An 18458-nucleotide genomic window follows, 5' to 3' on the forward strand; every position below is an offset into this window, starting at 1 on the left:
TCTTTGTCGTGACATACGGAAAATTCCCCACGGAGTCTATCAACAGTTGATAAAGCAAAATGTGCGTAGCGGCAGCCGGAGAAATGGTAGGACCCTTGGATGGCATTCTTTTCCTTTTTGGTATGTACATAAGTTTATTATTTTGAAGGTAATTGGATTTGTGTTGCAGCAGTCAAGAAGTCGCCGCAGCATAATAAGAATATATAGACGAGGACATTGAACTTGGGGGGCGCGACACTACCAACATATGCTCAGTGCCCAAGGAATCGCCTCTGGCCGGGGAGTCCATCCGCTGGACATCGCACATTGGCCATTGTTTGCACTCGTAATTGTTTTCCTAATGGATAAAGTCTATAAATTTCTGCGACCGACACCCGGCCAAATGCGAAATATGTCACGAATGTTAAGCGTTTTATAAACGACTCCAATGCGTTTGTGGGCAGAAGCGGACTAGGGAACCGGAATGCCGGGGATTTATCGATGTTGGCCACTCAGCGGGTCCAAGAAATGGCCAGCGGATTGCAATTGCCAAGCGGATGGAGTCCGGTGCTGATGCACTTGCCAATGACTCGTAAATTAAGACGTTGATGGAGCTCCCCCTTTTCGAATTGTCTACGGGAATGTTTTTGTTTCGCTTTCCTTGATTTGAAATGGAAAATGAGAAATTTAAGACATATAAATTCCAAGAACAGTGCATCGTAATAAAAATTCAACATTGCTCTTTTATTTCAAGCGAACCTATTCTTCATTGAAAGGTGGCTGATGAATTCCGAGAATTCGATGCACGTTTTCCTTGTACATCTGAGCTCTTGTGGGTTCGTTATCTTTTCTCTGGTTACCGGTACGGACTTCCTTTAGTCGATCGTGGGAAATGAAAGTCCGTCACCACGACTGGAGAAGATCGGGAAGGGCCAGAGGTACCACTTAGCGCCATAAAGGTCGCGAAAATTATCAAAACATCCCAAATTGAAACCATTTTTGTTCTTGCCGCCAACGAGAAAGTATGTGGCATAAGCCGACTCCATAGTGGTGCGATTTCGAGATACATTCAACAAGCTGACAGTGTACATAATCACGGTGAATATGTTAAAGACTATGCATACCACGTACTGAAGAACGTTCCACGAATGCTGATTTTTCAGGGCAGTAACTTCAAAGCCACAAATCAGGTACAAATCATAGATCATTACGCAGAACAGATAAAAGCAATATACTTCAGCGTAAAACAAAAAGAGTATGAAGTACTTGAAGTTGTGAAAGTGAACGCAGTTCACTATCCAAGGACAATGGTGGTCCATTTTCAGGACGCACATGTGGCAGGATCGACAGTGATGAGCTCTATCCGGCTTAATAATCCAGCAAGTCTTGCAATATCTCACTAGTCCATCGATGGTGCACGTGGCAATGGGTAAATTTCTAGCTGCATAACTTAGGACTCGAGCTGTACCCTCTACTCCGTCGTTTCTCTTCAATTTGTCCACATCCTCGGGTGATATTTTCCATTGATCGGGAATCCTGACTGGAGCTACGAAAATGCACCGAAACCATGTCCATAGGAACATGAACAACAGTAGGTGGTAGAAAAAGAGCAACAGTCCAATGGTCAAGTAGTCCGAGACTTTCTTAATGCAGATTTGGTAAACAAATACGTGGTAGGACCATACCAACACGCCCAGAATTATGAGGGCAGGAAGCCATCTGACCGCGCAAGAGGGCACTCTTCTATGGCCTTCCCTAATCGGGCACATTCTGGAAGGGATCCTCCACCTCCGGTGCGAGTAGTGTTTTGATTTCTTTGCGGGAACATGTTGCTTAACTTGTATTTTTGATCACTTTTTGTCAGCCTACTGTCTTTTGTTTTATAGGTTATATAGACTTTAGTGCTTTTTGATTATTTATTTACTCTTCACATCGATCTTTAAAGAAAACATTAACTGATACCTGGGCAAGGTGATCTTTGCCGGAGGCCTATCACATTAGTCAACAATTGGGTGTCACAGACTTAGTTGCGGTGACGGAAGACGCGGCGACGGACGGTCTTGTAGCGGTAGCCGTCCTGGGCGGGCTGCTCGATCTCCTCGATGATGGGCTCCTCGGCCTGGACAGGAGCAGGTGGGATGTAGGCGGGAGCTGGGGCTGCAGGAGGGATGTAGGTCTCCACGGGAGCAACTGGAGCAGGTGCTGGAGGGATGTAGGTGTTCTTGGGCGCCGGTGGTGGTGGTGGTGGTGGGGGTGGGATGTAGGCCTTGGCAGGTGCAGCCGGGGGAGGAATGTAGGTGTTCTTAGGTGCTGGTGGGGGTGGTGGTGGCGGTGGGGGAATGTAGCTCTTCACAGGCGCCGGTGGAGCGGGCTGGGGGTAATCGTATCCTCCGGCAGACAGCTCGGAAACATCAGCGTAGGCGCAGGCCAAGAAGGCGACGGCAATGATCAGGAATTTCTAGGATGGAAATTAATAGGTTTTAGCATATATATTTTGCCGATTATCCTTAAGGTAGTGTAATCCGTGTACTTACCATCTTGAGGAGATGGGCTTGTTGCTGCTTGGATCACAAGTTGATTTGTGCTGCTGAACTCGAAGTGTGACTACGGTTTTTATAGCTCATTGTTTTTTGGGGCTGCGGGTCAACCGGAGCCAAATTAATTGCATGATGCCCACATGATACATGGGGGTCTTCACCTCACTCAAAAAAGTCGGAAGACAAGCGATACCAAACACACGACAACGAGCCTCCAATGCCAAGGCGGTTGGACGGGTTTTCTGGTTTCGTTTTTTGGCTTTGGTTTTAACTTTTGGTTTCCAAAATCGCATTATCGCTGCTTTGACTTGGACCAACTTTTTGTCTTCAGTCCTCAGATACTGCAAAAGCTCCTCTAATTAGATCAAACAAACCTATTGTTGCACGCTGTATAATAGTTTAATTTGTTTTTTAGTCATTATGTTTTTATTTTGATGAATGGTCGTGGGTCACACGCAAGATTGGCTTGAGTTTATGTTTTAATAATTATTTTATTTCTTTTGGATTATTTTTTCCGTTTGCTGTTCTCTTGTTTCTGCTTTTTGAGCTGGGCGAAATACTATATTAGCCGGCGGCCGGGCCTATGGAGTCGTTTCAAGTTTATGCCAAAATTAATTTCAATTTGCTTAGATTATGTTGATCTTGAAAATGTCTGGCGAAGCTTAATTAATTACTCAGGTCCGGATAGACTCTGACTTTTTCGAACACCTGGCTAATAAAATAGTTTATAGTATTTCTGCGTCGCATCATTTGGCTGGCAGACGATGAGCACGTTTTCGGTGGGTGCAAATAAGTAGTAAGAGATGTGCTTGCCAAAAAGATTGAAATGAATCTATAAGAAGTGGTTGGTTGTGTGTTTTTATTTCTAGTTTAATTATATTTATTTACTTTTGCACTCGAATTAAAGAAAATTGATTAAAGCAATCACTTTTTTCTTACTTTTTTACGCCAATTCTTTAGATTATGAAAGCGAAAGATCCTTAGTTTTGGATTTTATATGCCTGGTAATTTAGAGTACCTCTGAACTATGTAGGTTCTTCTAAATTGCTATACAGATAATATAAAGAATAAGGAATTGTTTTTATACAAGAGCTTAAATTATTGTTCATAAGACCTTTATAAGACAAACACAGTGAAAGTTTAGATAGTAACTTTTTTTGTTTTATTTAATAATTTTTCTCCTGGCGGAGTTCACCGATGGACTAGCTCTCTAGTAACGGCGACGGATCACACGGCGGACGGTCTTGTAACGGTAGCCATCGGCAGACACGGGCTCGATCTCCTCCAGAACGGGCTGAGGGGCCAGGACGGGAACGGGAGCGGGAGCTGGGGCGACCTTGACGGGCAGAGGAGCTGGGGCTGGGATGCTCACGGGTGCGGGAGGAATGTAGGTGTTCACGGGTGCGGGCGCAACCTTGATGGGAGCGGGAGCAGGGATGGCAACTGGAGCGGGAGCTGGGGCGGGGATCTCGACCTGCACGGGTGCGGGGGGAATGTAGGTGTTCACTGGAGCGGGAGCGAACTTGATGGGAGCAGGAGCGGGAATGGCCACTGGAGCGGGTGCTGGAGCGGGAACCTCAATCTGGATGGGAGCTGGTGCGGGTGCGGGGGGAATGTAGGTGTTCACGGGAGCGGGCGCAACCTTGATGGGAGCGGGAGCGGCCACGGGCAATGGAGCCGGCTGTGGGATGCTGACGGGAGCATAGTTGTAGCCCGACAGGTGGGACACATCGGCGTGGGCAACGGCCAAAAGGGCGACGGCGACAACCAGGAATTTCTGCAAAATAATTTGCCAAATTAGTCAAGACTCAGAGGATTAAGTTTTAGTTTCGTACTAACCATTGTGGATGTATGTTACTTGGAACGTGGACTTTTCTAGTATGGTTCGGAGTCATCTGCCAGGTGGTATTTATATCAAAACCTGGGCGCGGTGCAGAAGCGAAAGATAAACATTAATACGAGCGAAGAAGTGCGGATATCAGGGTCTCTTAATATGCCAGAAACCAGAATTTTACGAGCCACGCCAATGGTCAACTGTGGTACCCTACGCCGACCAGGAGGAGTTGTTTCGACCGAAGCTCACTTTCATATGCATCATTTTGATAGTTACTATTTGTATAATGTGGCCTAACAGTGCAAAGATATGCAGACAAGCTATTCTTTTGGGTTTAAAACTTTTAAACAATTGTTACAGTGTAGAGCAAAACGACAGTCCGTCAAGTTCAACCTGCTCTTCTCCACTCGTACTTGCTTGTATTGCCATTGTCTTCATTTAAATATCATTTGCATAAAACATTTGTGCCTTAGTGTATCAAATTGAACTGCCAAAACTAAAGCCGCTCTAAAACTGGAAACCTACTCTCAAGCTTTTGGCAATAGAGGCCTACAGACTGTTTGGTCCACAGACGCCAGACGATTGGCAAGTTCAGGCGGTCATTAATCTGCTTGATTAGCTATGATAAGGTGGCTAAAAACAAAAGCCTATTGCTTAATTACACCGAGACAAAAAAGGCTGTATTCTAGAATCGGTAAGACTGTTATAAAATAGAACATGGTACTAAAATTCAAACAAACTATTTTACTTTAGATTACTTCAGGAGACATATATCTATAGATCTTGCTTTTAAATCACACTTATATTATTTAACCTGGATGACTCTTTTTCGCTCAGTGCGCTTAAATTGAAGCCCGACCAGATGGCCAAGGAATCTCCAAAATTAGCAAGCGGTGGCTGCTTCGAACGGGTCAAAAGTTGAACATGACGCCACCCAGACTGTCCCCATGTGTCACTGCCAAGCGGAAAACAAATTAGCCAGTCGAAAGGGAAGTTCTGGGGCCACTTTAAGTGGGGAAAGGGAAGAATACCGACCAGCGCTGTGAAGGACACCACTTTTGTGCCCGTGCACTCTCTCTTTTTAATTACACAAATTGCTAATGAACAATTTTCCGGTTGGTGCCAAAAATCCGCGGAGACTTCCCGACGCCGAAGTGATTTAATTTCCGTTGAATTTGTTTTCTTCAGAGTGTAAAAATAAAATACGAATAGCATGCACATGTGGCGAGGGGGGTAACGGAGTGTTGGTGTTGTCAAAAAGCTATGCAAACAAGCACTTAACCCCTTTTATTTTGATTCCATTCCATTATTTTCGCAGCGCCAATAAACCGAAACTGCAAATGTATTTCGAACAAATACACAAACACTCTCTAACGGAGCATTGCACATACACAGCCGCAGTGGCATGCTGGTCATGCAACGCTGCGTATACGTAATTTAGTTGTTTGCCCGTTAATAGTTGACATGCAGTGCATGGTGGCGTCATCAGAGGGCAAAAGGAAAATATATAGTTCGTTTCCCTTGAAGTGCTGGAAAAATGGGATGAAGTGGTTCCATTGGCGAGTATTTTTCCATTCGAATTTGAAAATGTGGCCAAAAGGGCTTCAAATGTTTAAACAATGTGTTCTGGCTTTTAGAAATCCAAGATATTTATGTTTTTCTGTATCACTTTTTTATTTTAATTTAATGCGTGAAAACACAATGGTGTTTAGTTGCCTTTAGCTTTTCAATTTACAATCTCATTTCTTGGTTCACTGAACCTCAGCGTCCATTCTAATGAATTATATATTTATTTTTTTTGTTAATATTTATTCGATTGATTATAATTTTGGATACACGCGCTTCGCTTTAAACGAAAATATCGCCTAGATCCCTTTCGCATTCATTCGTATAAATATTATTTGCATAACTAATTTACATTATTGGTGCAAAAATTGATTTGATAAATATTCAAAAACTGCAGCTCGCTGACTTGCTGGACTTCAAATGGAAATGACAAGCACTTGCCAATCGATTTTCCACATTTTTCAACGTTCGATGGAGCTGCAGCTCATAAATTCATTCGCCGCGTCGGTATATATCTTTATAAGTGTGTGTATGCCGGTATATACCTGGCCAGATAAATCAACGGGCGACAAATTAATGCTGCAAATGAAGTGCAACTGCTGGCATCGAACGCGAGAGGAATCGAGGACCCACCTGTCCAGGATAACGATTATTTTCGCGCCTTTTGCCCGAACCTTGCCCACTCCATCAGCCCAGACGTCCGATGGCGCCCCAATATGCAGTAACAGTAAAAATAAATGAAGGCAGTCAACGTTTGCATATTTCAGTGGCCGCCGCCCCACCATTTTCCAGCCCTTCTGGAGTTTGTCGTTTTTCTGTTTTGTTTTTCCTTTTGGGGGGACTCCCTTCCCCCCTCACGAACTGCTGATATAATTACGTTGATACTGTCAATTTCCCAACGATCCATGTCCCATATCCATGTGCACTCCGCACGTTCGATTTCGCACTGTCGCTTTAAAGCCGTAAGCCAGCCGACCAACAACTGGGATTCCGGCGGGTTCGAGTTCGAGGGACTCGTCAATTTTTACATCCGATTTATTGAGTAAGCCCAAAATGAAGGGTATGTTGCGGCACTATTCTGAATTTCAAGTGACTCCGAAAATAAATGTTTTGCATATTTTTGGCATAACTCCAGGTTAAATGTTAACATTATTGGGAAATATGATAAATATCATATAGAGTATTTTCCACAGCTCTGTATATCTACCAGAAAGTTCATCTGCTATTCGAATAGCTGCATATTAATGACATTTATGGTTTTTCAAGAGCATTTTCACTTTTTCGAGCATTTTCTTCTGCATACTTTTAGGCCGCTGGACTGATGATTATTTTGTAATCCACGGCGCCTAAAGCATTGATTACGCATTTTGCAGACCATCTGCCTGACAGGTTGAAATCGAAATGTGCTTGTGGAAGGGGCGTGGATTTTTGGGTGGCTCCTACGGCCATGCCGATGGGTCGCAGCGGCCATAATGCGTGTTAATCAGGCATCATTAACTGCTAATTAAGTGCGGTTGGAAGTGCAACCAACTGTCAATTGTTGGGTGTCCGCCATACCTGGCTCCTTTTTATTTAATCGCCAGCCCTTCTGGCTGGCGCAGCAAAGTGCAATGAGGCTGAAAATTACCCAATCCATGCCACATGGCAGCTACTACTGGAATTTCAACTAATCGCGGCCGGGGATTAGTAAAATGCTACCATGCGTGGATGCGGAGAGCAGAGCCAACGAATTATCATGTTGTGAGTTGTTGAGATTAAACTACGTCAATCTCATAATGAGGAATCGGTATAAAGCAATTTAAGTAACTCATAATTGATGTGAAAATTAAGCAAGTGAAAGAAGATTTTTAATTTCGCCGCCACACAAACTAATAACCATTGATTGCAATGCGGCTGACCGAATCGTATCTAAATTGTAATTGCCTGTCAAATGATTTTAGTAGCCCCTATGCCTCCGCCCCACAAAGGACTTTCTATTCCTGTATGCCAGTCCGCATAAAAGCAAAAATGTGTTTTAATTCATTTAATTGAGCTGCCAATATTTGACCAGAATGCAATTAACGAAATAAGCCAGGACAATCAATCTATTGTGGTTTGGGCCAAAGGGAGTGGATAAAAAAAAAAAATGATTTTGTTTTAATTACGCAATTAATTTTAGTAGCCTCCCCGATTGCATTTGTGATTTTTAATTAGTATGCGCCGTGGCAAGTGCAATATGTGGCTCTGCGGTTGTCCCGGAATTCAGACTAGGAAGTGGTGGATTTGGGTACCCACAGTCACCGCCATTCAGCCAGACATTTCCCTAATCAAATTGGTGAGAGAAAAAGATCCGTAGACAGTTGTCTCTGCATTTTCTTGTTAATTTTCCGCAGCGTCTATCGTCTGTCGATGTCCTGCTTCCTGGAGCGCCTTCGATTTCATCCTGCCACTTGTTAGCAGCCACAAGTGGTCAGTGTTCGTCTGATGAGGCCAATCCACTCGGCTCCATCTACATTTTGAGCTCCAGCTTCACCATCATCGATTTCGTGTGGGTGCACCGACAAAAATATTACCCAAATCAACGTATAAACAACAATTAGTTGTAATATATTTAAGAAAAATCGAAGTTTTCCACTAGAAAATAAACTATTAGATAACAGTATAAGTATTATTATTTTTTTAAACAAATTTCTAATATAAAATATACTTAACCTCATTTGTGTGTCCTTGGATATATCTTTATTTAATTATACAAAATGCTGAAAATAAATTTTTCGCTTTCTGAGTGCATCTAAAAACTTTTGAATCTAACGAGAAAAAATTTCCACATCATCAAAGCTCATTCCAGGCCATAAATTTCGTGATAAATGTGGAGTGGCGAGGACTGCGGAGTCCGCCATCGAATCGAATCCTTTGGGAGTGTTCCGCAACTTGCTTGCAACTCCTTATTATCCTCCGCTGCCCCCTGCCCCATCCCCTACCGACACTATCTGTCCGATGGCAAGTTGATTCCACCAGTCTCGCCATCTCTTCGGGTTTCATAAATTTCCAACTCAAATGGCCAGAGCAAACTTAAGAGTTTCCCTTCCTCCTGTTTCCCGTGTGATTTGCTATGATTGGAAAACAATTTGAAGACTTTTCTTTTTGTTTAACAAATTGAAGGCGGAAATTTTTTATTGCGAGTCCCCGTAGGGATTCGTTAGGAAACAGTTTTTTGTTGGGCTTTGGTAAGTTTAGAAACGGTGACGGTAGACGCGACGACGCACGGTCTTGTAGCGGTATCCATCATTGGAAGCGGGCTCGATCTCCTCCAGAACCTGAGTGTTGGTTGGCTGGTAGACGGGAGCGGGAGCAGGTTGATAAACTGGGGCAGGGGCCGGGATGCTGATGGGAGCTGGCTGGTAAACGGGAGCCGGGGCTGGGATGCTGATTGGTGCAGGTGGCACGTAGGACCTCACGGGAGCTGGGGCTGGGATCACAACTGGAGCGGGAGCAGGAGCAGAGATCACAACTGGTGCTGGAGCTGGGGCTGGGATCACAACGGGAGCGGGAGCAGGCTGGTAAACGGGAGCTGGAGCCGGGATGCTCACGGGAATGGGAGCAGGGGCTGGCTGGTAAACCGGAGCTGGTGCTGGTGCGGGGGGAATGTAGGTGTTCACTGGGGCTGGGGCAGGGATCTCAACTGGAGCCGGAGCTGGGATGCTGATGGGAGCAGGAGCTGGCTGGTAAACTGGGGCTGGGATCCTGATGGGAGCGGGTGCTGGGGCTGGGATGCTGATGGGTGCGGGTGGGACGTAGGTCTTCACGGGAGCTGGAGCCGGGATCACAACTGGAGCGGGAGCAGGAGCTGGGATCACAACTGGAGCAGGAGCAGGCTGGTAGACCGGAGCCGGGGCGGGCTGGTAGACCGGAGCAGGAGCAGGCTGGTAGACCGGAGCCGGGGCGGGCTGGTAGACCGGAGCCGGAGCTGGCTGGTAAACCGGAGCTGGGGCCGGAGGAGAGTAGTCGTAACCCAAGTGGGAGACATCGCCATAGGCGCAGGCCAGAACGGCAAAGGCAACAACCAGGAATTTCTAAAAAACCAAGCAAACGAAAGCGTTTAGAAATATAATCCTTGATCCTTCATCCATGTGGGTAAGCTCACCATGATGACAGCTGCAATCTGTTACTCCAAGAGCGATCGAGTAGCTTCTGTCTGTAGAGGCTCAATGGCTAACTATTTATACAAGACCGAGCCCATAAACTTGAACTGAACCTCAGGCCGACCGCAGATCATCGTCAACGTCTCATCTGAATATTCAGCGCAGATGAGATTTTTACTGGTTTTGTTTTTGGGGGTCGTCAGAATGAAGAAGCGCTCGATGGATCCGGGCTTAATAGGTTTATTGGATCTAAGGAATGAAGATTGAGATGCTGATAGATAGATAGATAGATGAATGGTCGGTCTTAAGCCGTGTTAGCTGGCAACACCAAAAGTGACTTTTAGATGACATTTATCTGCATGCAGACAGCTAACGGCATATTTTATGGGATCATCTTTGGTTTTATTGGGCAGCTGGATTAATAGGTAAGCCGTATTTTTGGCACAAGCGTCTGGTGTAGCCGGAAATTTGCAATAATCGTTTGAAACGAATGCAGACGCAGAAACTGGTTGGGTTTTACGACTAGTTTGCCAAATGTTAGAAGCTATTGTTTTGGATTAGAGGAAGCCGAAATTATTCAGCGGTTTTGACGACGTTCTTGCAGGCCCCTTAATGGAATCTTTTGTCTGAGGCGCCCACAATCCAAACGGTTATGCAAATACATACTGTAAGTTGTCAAAAACAAAGCTACTTTTTTCTTAGTTCAACAATTTGGATACCTAACGAACCCTTGGTGGCCAATTAATTACTGCAAACCAGTTGCCCACGATTATGGTCATAAAAAATGGGTCTAGCATACGTCTGAGCCTATGATTATAAATTCGATCTCAAGGTTCCGCTATTTATGGTTTGGCGTTTCAACCAATATTTCTCAATATTTCAAATAGCACATAATTATATGATCCACACCTCGTATAATTGTTTGGACCTCAAAGCGCATAATACTCAAAATACCACTTCATTTTTAATTATGAATGCTTCATTACGCGGCGGCATCTTAAATTATTTCCTATTCATCTTGATTTATGTTTCCATAACTCTTCTCCTCCTTACCTGAATGGTTTATAGTTTAATTTTTATCCCTAGCTAGTGGGCACTAGTTAGTAATTTAGTTTTCATAGAGGTCAAAAACTTCATGTACTACCATGCAATAATTGCTTTATGATTTGGACACCGGTTGCTGAATTATTCGGGGTGTTGTTTGGACTTCAAGTGCAAACGTGTTAATCACACTATTCATGGCCCGCATCTGGTCAAACATTTAAAAAACTTGTTGTTAACTATGTGAGTTTAGTTTGGTCTACCAGGCGACCAAATCATTTTCTGCATTTGTTTATATTTCATGTATGTAAATGCCGATCGTATTAGACATGCTGGCCAGCTAGGTTTTTTGCTTAGCATTTGCATGGCAAATGGCTTCCGTTGTTGTTTTTACTTGGCCCGGTTTATGGTTGTGCATATCAGCAGATGTCGTTATAGGCGAATCTCAATTAAACCATTGTTTATTCACTCAAATATTCATCCACACTTCTAATAGCTGGCCATCATACCTGGTTTCCAAGCCAAGCCAAAATAAATAGTTACGTCAAATAAATCCCTATACATTGCGTGGTCTATTTTTGGCATGTGTAAACTACAATTTCGGGGATTTCTCAGTTTCGTTTCCCGTAATTAAGATAGACTTGTTAAGTAGCCATGTAAAGGTCGTTTATATAAATTATTAATTAAATTTACATATCCAAATATCAGCCGGTTTTGTGATACGCCAGTGGCACTCTTTGTGTTAATAAGATTTACCGGGTTCTGCCAATAAATAACCTTTGCTTGTCGGAAGAGAAAATCTTCTATATAATGTGATTTTTTCGGTTTGAAAATATGAAAAACTACTTGGTAGCCTCATCTGTTTTCTGTGACGATAATGACGAATGTGAATAAATTTAAATCGATTTGATCCCACAATTCTGTGGGCGAAATAACCGGTTACTAGCTAATTTTGATTTTGGGCTCTTTTAAATAGGTTCACAATGGTGGCATTAAATATGGTGATTTGGTGTTATCTATCTGAAAATCATGAACAAAATATATTATGTTTTGATTTCTAAAATCTTGGAAAAAAATAAATTATATAGTTTGTTTTTGTTGGAAGCAGATGCAAACGTTACTGTCTTAAGACTAAATATTAGCGCATAAACTATAAATAAATTGCCAAATTATAAAACTGAATTATGATTATAAAAGTCTGCAGAAAATATTTCAAGTTGTTTTATTATGCGTACACTTTCTTAAATGAGTTTCTGCTCCATTTACTTCAACACAGTTGTTTATATTACTTAGATTTTGAATTAGAACGTAATGAGTAGTAAAGACTCACATATATTTTATTTTTATGCACTTGTAAATTAATTTTTGGGCAATGCCTGGCTGCGTTAAGAAACCACAAAATCCACCGATAAAAGGGCTTTGCAAGGAAGCAGGGAGATGTAAGGACTTTTGGGTGTGGGAATGGTGAACCGGAGGTGATAAAAAAAGAATGGAGGAGTCAAGTTACGAGCAATGCACAAAAGGCAACAACGGAAATGAAATCACGTACCAGGGGCGTTGTCATTCACAATGAGTGTGTGCCTTAGTGTGTGTGTGTTCGGTTGTTGTTCGCGTTGTTGCTCCAAATGTGGTTGTTGTTGAAGTTGTCAGCAGTCGCGGCGACGACAGAAGCTGCCATCGAAATATATACGTGTGCACTTGAAAAAACTAGCATGATAACCGGATCCGTTTTACAAATGAATGATGTAATCATATATCATTTATGGGACAGTCTAAAAGTATACCTTAATATTAATAGAAACACAAACGCCCTTATCAGCAAAGTAGATTTTGAAATGCATTTGTATGCTTATTAATAAGTGGAGGTGAAAAAAGAGCAGTCCTATAGCGTAATTTTAAATTCAAGCACTATACAAACTTAAGTTTTTACTTTCAGAATGATGAATCATTTGAACCAGAATCTGGTGGTACTAACAAAAATACCCAAGTGTCTTCTTATTAAAAATGTATTTTTATAGATGAAATAACATTTTGTAGAACAAAACAACTTTTAAAAAACTAAAATCTCCCCTTTTACGATATATTTTTCTCAGTGCAAGTGTTTGTTTGTATTTGTTAACGTCTAATGTCCAATTTCAATTTGGACTGGCTGGCTGGCAGAGCTTGTCGCCGACCACCGCAAATGGCAAACAATGTATGGAAGGTGGCCTTCACCCGAAACACCCAAAACTCCCCATTTCACATATCTACAGGGGAAAAGTGGACAGATGTGGAGGAGGTTCTAGAACAGCGGGCAGAGAGCTGAAGTTGGGAGCTAAGTTTATTTACTTTTAACACGAAATAATAAAGTTTACAAAAAGGAAACGTGCGCCGTGCGCTATGCTGCACTTCTTAGCGTTATACCGTTATGCTCGTGCTCACCGCGCTAGGTGGTGACTGTACCTCGCCTTTGACAAAACCCATTTTAAGGATTCCTAAGCGCACAAAGCAAAATCTTAGCTCCTAAAAGGAATAAGAGCAAGGATAAGCATTGGAATAATATCTTAAAAATTGTATTCCCTAGAACAGTTAGCCGTTTTAACAAAATACATATATACAAAATATATATTTACAACCTAAAATTTACAAACTCCAAATCTTTTATAGCTATTAAATAAGACAGGTATATTTTAAAATGCCAAGCCAAATCCTGTTAATCCCGCCTTACCCTCATCCGCAATTTATCATCCTCGAAAAATACCACCTTTTTTTTGGACCACTTCCAAAGAAAAGGGAAAATTTTAACCAGCGCATTGCAGTGAAGGAAACTTTGTGCCCGAGCGGCAAGTAAAAAAAGGTAGAAAAATTAGCGACATGCTGTGTGACGTGACTCGACTGCATTACGTAGCCGCACCGTACGCCCGACTCGCCTTGCCAGATGCCTTTGACAAGGGGCGTGGCCACGCCCGGCCTAACGACACAACTAAATTATTTAAAAACTCTCTAAGAGCAAAGAGGCTTTGTGCAATTAAATGCGTTCTCAAAGCACCACGCACACATGTGACAACATGCTCTCAGGTCCGGACGAGCATCCCCCAGTAATGTTAATAATTACGCCGGAGTTTCGTGTCCGGACACATGTGGTGGCTTACTTACTGGTCGGAATGGAATGAAATGGAAGGGAATGGAATGCCCGGTGCTTGCGTGTGCGGCTAATTACAATAAATTTGGCCAATTATTGTCTGGCATTGTTTTGGCCCCGGCGGCTGTAAACTTGAAGTAGCTGCCGAAGACCCGGACGAAGTTTCGCTGCCACCGATATGGTTCTCATGGAATGGTTTCTCGTATCGAAGGAACACACATTGCGGGCTAATTGTCTCCGAAATTATGATAAGAAGAAACTTTCGTTCGGCGCCGCGCTGAACGTGAAAGTGGAGTCACTTAAAAGGGTCAGTCGGGTCACTTCACTCGCACATGATGAAAACTATAATGCCACAATCGGAATGGGTAAGTGAGTGCCAAAAGGTTATTAGTAATAGATGATTGTGTAAGAGTTTTGAGTGGAAATTCTAAACATTTTGAAAGGATTAAGCCTTTGGCAGAGTGGGTGAGTTTCTATTTTCGATTACGATCTTAATTTTGGTGTTTCGCCAATATAATAATATATCATAATAATAATAATCAGTTCACCATACCACTTATGCATCTCAATTGGCCGATGTCATTTCTGTCTCGCAGATATTTTTAGCAATCATGGCAAATCAAAACAAATGTCAAACGATTTGCTTTATAGCCATCGCCTGCGACCGAGACTGCAGTGATTTGCCTGGGGAATATAGCAAAGAGTCCTTCATTTTTATTATCCTAGCCCATCCAGCCCTTTGTCCCCGTGCAGAAAGGGGTGCAACATATGCGCGCTTCATAAAGTGCCCCCTCCTTTCCTCCCTTCTGGTGCATGCCAAATGCCAGAGTAGATGCAGTCAAGTCGTGCGCCAGCTGAGAGCGCAATTTGGTAGAACAATACGATACGTATACGCCCTGTTGTTCTCTGTCTTACGGTGGCGCAGTGAAAACAATACTTGAAAACAGATCAAATTTTAAAAAGGAATATTTTAAGTATAATGCAATTTCAATTAATAAAAGTAGATTAAATATTCAATATCATATTCACTTATTAAAACCTTAGTGATTACTAATCATTAAGTGTTCCAATTTTGTTTCAGTGCAACTGCTACTGGCATTTAGAAACGCCTTTGTCTTGGTTTCGGTCCTGCGCCTGCCTTCGTTTCTGCCAAATGCGCCATATATTTTTTCAGGTTTATGTCTTCGTTCTCTAGCAAATATTTCCAAAGGAGCAGCTCGAGCAGGACAATAATGCATATGTCGGAACCCGTTGTCGTTTTGTTTTATTGCATATTTATTTTTTATAGCGAAAGTAGCAAAATATAAATCGCTGTAACGCCGTGTGGGCCACAAATTTTGTCCCTGTTTGCCCTGCTTCCCCCATTCCCCTTTCCCCTCGTTTTCGATTCTTATTTGGCAGGCACACAAGAGCCATAAGCTCCGCCAATCGCATATGGGCCTCAACCAACCGTACACATGCAGAGCAGCCTGCTCGGAATTAAGTTCTCGTTGCGCTTTTTGCCGTAGCTACTGGATCCGGAGCCACTGGGTATTGTGGCGGAGATGGGGGTGATGGGGGATGGCCGATGTTGGGCCAACCAGCAGAATTCAATCATGAAAGTTTTTCAATAATCCGCTTTGCCCCGATTGCATTTCAATTTGCCATCATTTTGGCGCAAAAACTTAATTTTCCACCAATTAGTTTTCCGGGCAGAGGCAGGCGAGAAAACCCGTAATTGATGTGTGTGTGTGTGTGTGTGCCTACGAAAAACATTTACACTCTGAGGAGATTTGGTTGCTGGGGCGTCGGGACTAAAAAACGGCAAATAGTTTCTGATGCAACTTTTTGGCTTAAAATTATTGCTATTCCATTTGGCTGCTGACATTCGACTTTTGCAAAATAAAATTAAAAGTTACAAAACGATATGTTACTCGTTTGTATTTATAAATCGGCTTTTGGGCGTGGGAGACAATATTAACGTCTTTTATATTGTTCATATGTCCTGGTGTTAAAATGTCTTTCATGGAGTTCTCTTAAAGTACATATAATGTTTAAACACAAATAAATAAATAGCTGCTTAAATTCAAGCCTTGAAAAAGGCATAATCTCAATGACCTCCACACTGCCTTGTCTTAGCTTTTGCTTTAATGGCCTTTTCAGGCATCATATGGCGCTCAAAAAGTCATTGAGCATATTTATTGATCCCCAAACACACAGCCAAACACACACACACACACACTATCGGCACACTCACCGACACCTGAAGACGGGAGAAGCGAAATGGCCGCCAAAGTGAGCTGCGATAATGCTAATTTTATTCAAAGGTTATGCCATTAGAATCCACTGCTGCAGCCGGGTCCAAAAGCTGGCCAGCAGACAGAGCGCAAAGATATAGGAGCGACAGGAGCTGAAGCTATCGGATTCGAAGGACGAAGGACGCGCGATGAAGATGGAATGCAAGTACGTGAAGAAATTCACGAAAAATTACGATAGACGCCGGGCGAGGCTGATGCACACAAAATTGCAAATCGTGGCCGGAACGAAGACGCAGACCACGGCCAGATGGGGCCAAGATGGAGGAAGACGAGTCGCCTTGGCCAGGAGAAAGGTTCGGCTGCAGCCAAAAGGGAAACCTCGCCATGCAGCATTTATTGCCAGCGAAGCGTATTTGGCACATTTGATGCGGCGCATAATGGGGAACGCCATTAAATGTCCATTGACATGGCAGCCCAGGTCCGTTGGCCAGCACAGTGGGGCAAGAGAGTATAGATAACATGAGAAATAAATTGTGAATCTATGGAACAGAAGTTGTATTACATTGTACACTATTTTCTAATCAAATATTTTAATTATTTAATTTTCAGCTTATTAGTTAGTTGCATATTTTGAAGTATTTTTCACCACTGTGCGCGCTGTGTGGACAGTGGTGCAGTGGTCCATTGCTGCAGCGGTGGTGCATCGCAAATCGAATGCGAAACGAGCGTAAATCGTGACCAGCAAGGATCTGCTTAGTTTTCTTATTAGCTGCGATTACATTTTATGTTTGTTGTTGGGTCAACATGGCGTATACTTCACTTCACTTGGCTGGCAGGGGTTTGTGTGTGCGCGTTATATACAGTTTGTATGCTTAACCAAAGTCACGGTTGTTTTTCTGAGAGCTGCAGTTGTTGGTTTTGCACTTTGCTGGCAACGATTTCCAGCAGCTTCTTGATTTTCGTTCCCTCTTCTTTGCTCGATTTTTTTCCTGTACGTGGCCAAGTTGCAAAATGTCGAAAGTCGTCGTCGCATCAAATATGTTGAAAAGCAATTGGCAGGCGTTGCTACCGAACGCCCCTGTCTACTAATGCGCTGGTGTTGGAATTTCTTCATTGAGTACGTGCATTAAATATCAAATCACAAAGAAAAATTCCTTCTCACTGGCGGCTGGCCGAAAATTAAATGCATTTCTGCCGTTGCATACTTGCAGGCGCGCGTTCGACTGTGCAGCAATCCATTGCTCCCATCGCAGTTTATCCTCGATTTTTCCTGTTTTAATTGCCGGGGCTTCATTTGTAAGGCAAGTGGTTATACGTACGTATACGTACATACATGTGGCGTATGATTGTGGAAATCAATTTCCTGAAGCAGAGCCAACCGCAATCGGTAGACAAAACAAAGAGACATTCAACTACAGCAATGCATATCAATTGCCGCTGACAATTTCAAATAGAAAACGTCTCAGCATGCCAATACAAATGAATGAACAGCAAGGAAAATCCCGAGGAGCGGGAAAGTTGAAAGCAGCAAGGACACAAAATGCTGCCTGTCAACGGCAAACTGCAAAACGAAGTTCTGCGGGAAAAGAGTGGAAAAATCTGCATGGAAAGGTGAAAAAGTACCCTGTATAGAAAAAATCTTTTTCTTATTTTTATAAAATGCATATATGCATAATCAACGCTTGCCAGCAGCTTTTAATCATCACTGTATGATGATTTTTTATTTATTTTTGATACGCTTAAACATATTTGCATTTTTCTATATTAAAACCATCATACACATTCGATTCTAGCCAAACCCTGGGTAACCATATTGAAATGTAACTGCGATTGAGTTTTGGCTCCCCACTAACACAACCAGTTGCTGTCGTTTTGCTCTTCTATTATTTTTTCCATTGTCAACTGTCAATGAGTTTTCAATTGCCGCCAACTTGCATGTTCTGAAGATGTCCCTCCACTGCATCCACTGGTCCCGAGCCGCCAATTGGGATTGGTTCTTGCTTTTGACAGTCTTGGAGCCGC

The 18458-nt window shown here is 42.9% G+C and overlaps 4 protein-coding genes across 4 annotated transcripts; all 4 read right to left on the reverse strand.

Annotated features, from left to right (window-relative positions):
* Window positions 1-727: 727 nt before the first annotated feature.
* Window positions 728-1763, reverse strand: LOC117137079 (palmitoyltransferase ZDHHC15). The gene is given in 2 exon segments (XM_033298308.1): window positions 728-869; window positions 872-1763. Coding segments are annotated over 2 exon segments (1008 nt in total). The 5' UTR covers window positions 1749-1763; the 3' UTR covers window positions 728-738.
* A 208-nt stretch (window positions 1764-1971) lies between these two features.
* Window positions 1972-2595, reverse strand: LOC117137952 (leucine-rich repeat extensin-like protein 6). Its single transcript, XM_033299713.1, has 2 exons — window positions 2514-2595; window positions 1972-2437 (listed from the first exon to the last, which is right to left on the reverse strand). The coding sequence occupies exons 1-2, from the start codon at window positions 2514-2516 to the stop codon at window positions 2003-2005; spliced, it is 438 nt and encodes a 145-aa protein (XP_033155604.1). The 5' UTR covers window positions 2517-2595; the 3' UTR covers window positions 1972-2002.
* A 1060-nt stretch (window positions 2596-3655) lies between these two features.
* On the reverse strand, window positions 3656-4457 carry LOC117137951 (skin secretory protein xP2). The gene is made up of 2 exons (XM_033299712.1): window positions 4356-4457; window positions 3656-4293 (listed from the first exon to the last, which is right to left on the reverse strand). The coding sequence occupies exons 1-2, from the start codon at window positions 4356-4358 to the stop codon at window positions 3727-3729; spliced, it is 570 nt and encodes a 189-aa protein (XP_033155603.1). The 5' UTR covers window positions 4359-4457; the 3' UTR covers window positions 3656-3726.
* Window positions 4458-9063: 4606 nt separating this feature from the next.
* LOC117137949 (skin secretory protein xP2) lies at window positions 9064-10107 on the reverse strand. The gene is made up of 2 exons (XM_033299711.1): window positions 10040-10107; window positions 9064-9968 (listed from the first exon to the last, which is right to left on the reverse strand). The coding sequence occupies exons 1-2, from the start codon at window positions 10040-10042 to the stop codon at window positions 9129-9131; spliced, it is 843 nt and encodes a 280-aa protein (XP_033155602.1). The 5' UTR covers window positions 10043-10107; the 3' UTR covers window positions 9064-9128.
* Between the last annotated feature and the right edge of the window lie 8351 nt (window positions 10108-18458).

This window comes from Drosophila mauritiana, chromosome 2R (genome assembly GCF_004382145.1).
Source record: "Drosophila mauritiana strain mau12 chromosome 2R, ASM438214v1, whole genome shotgun sequence".
Taxonomy (NCBI): domain Eukaryota; kingdom Metazoa; phylum Arthropoda; class Insecta; order Diptera; family Drosophilidae; genus Drosophila; species Drosophila mauritiana.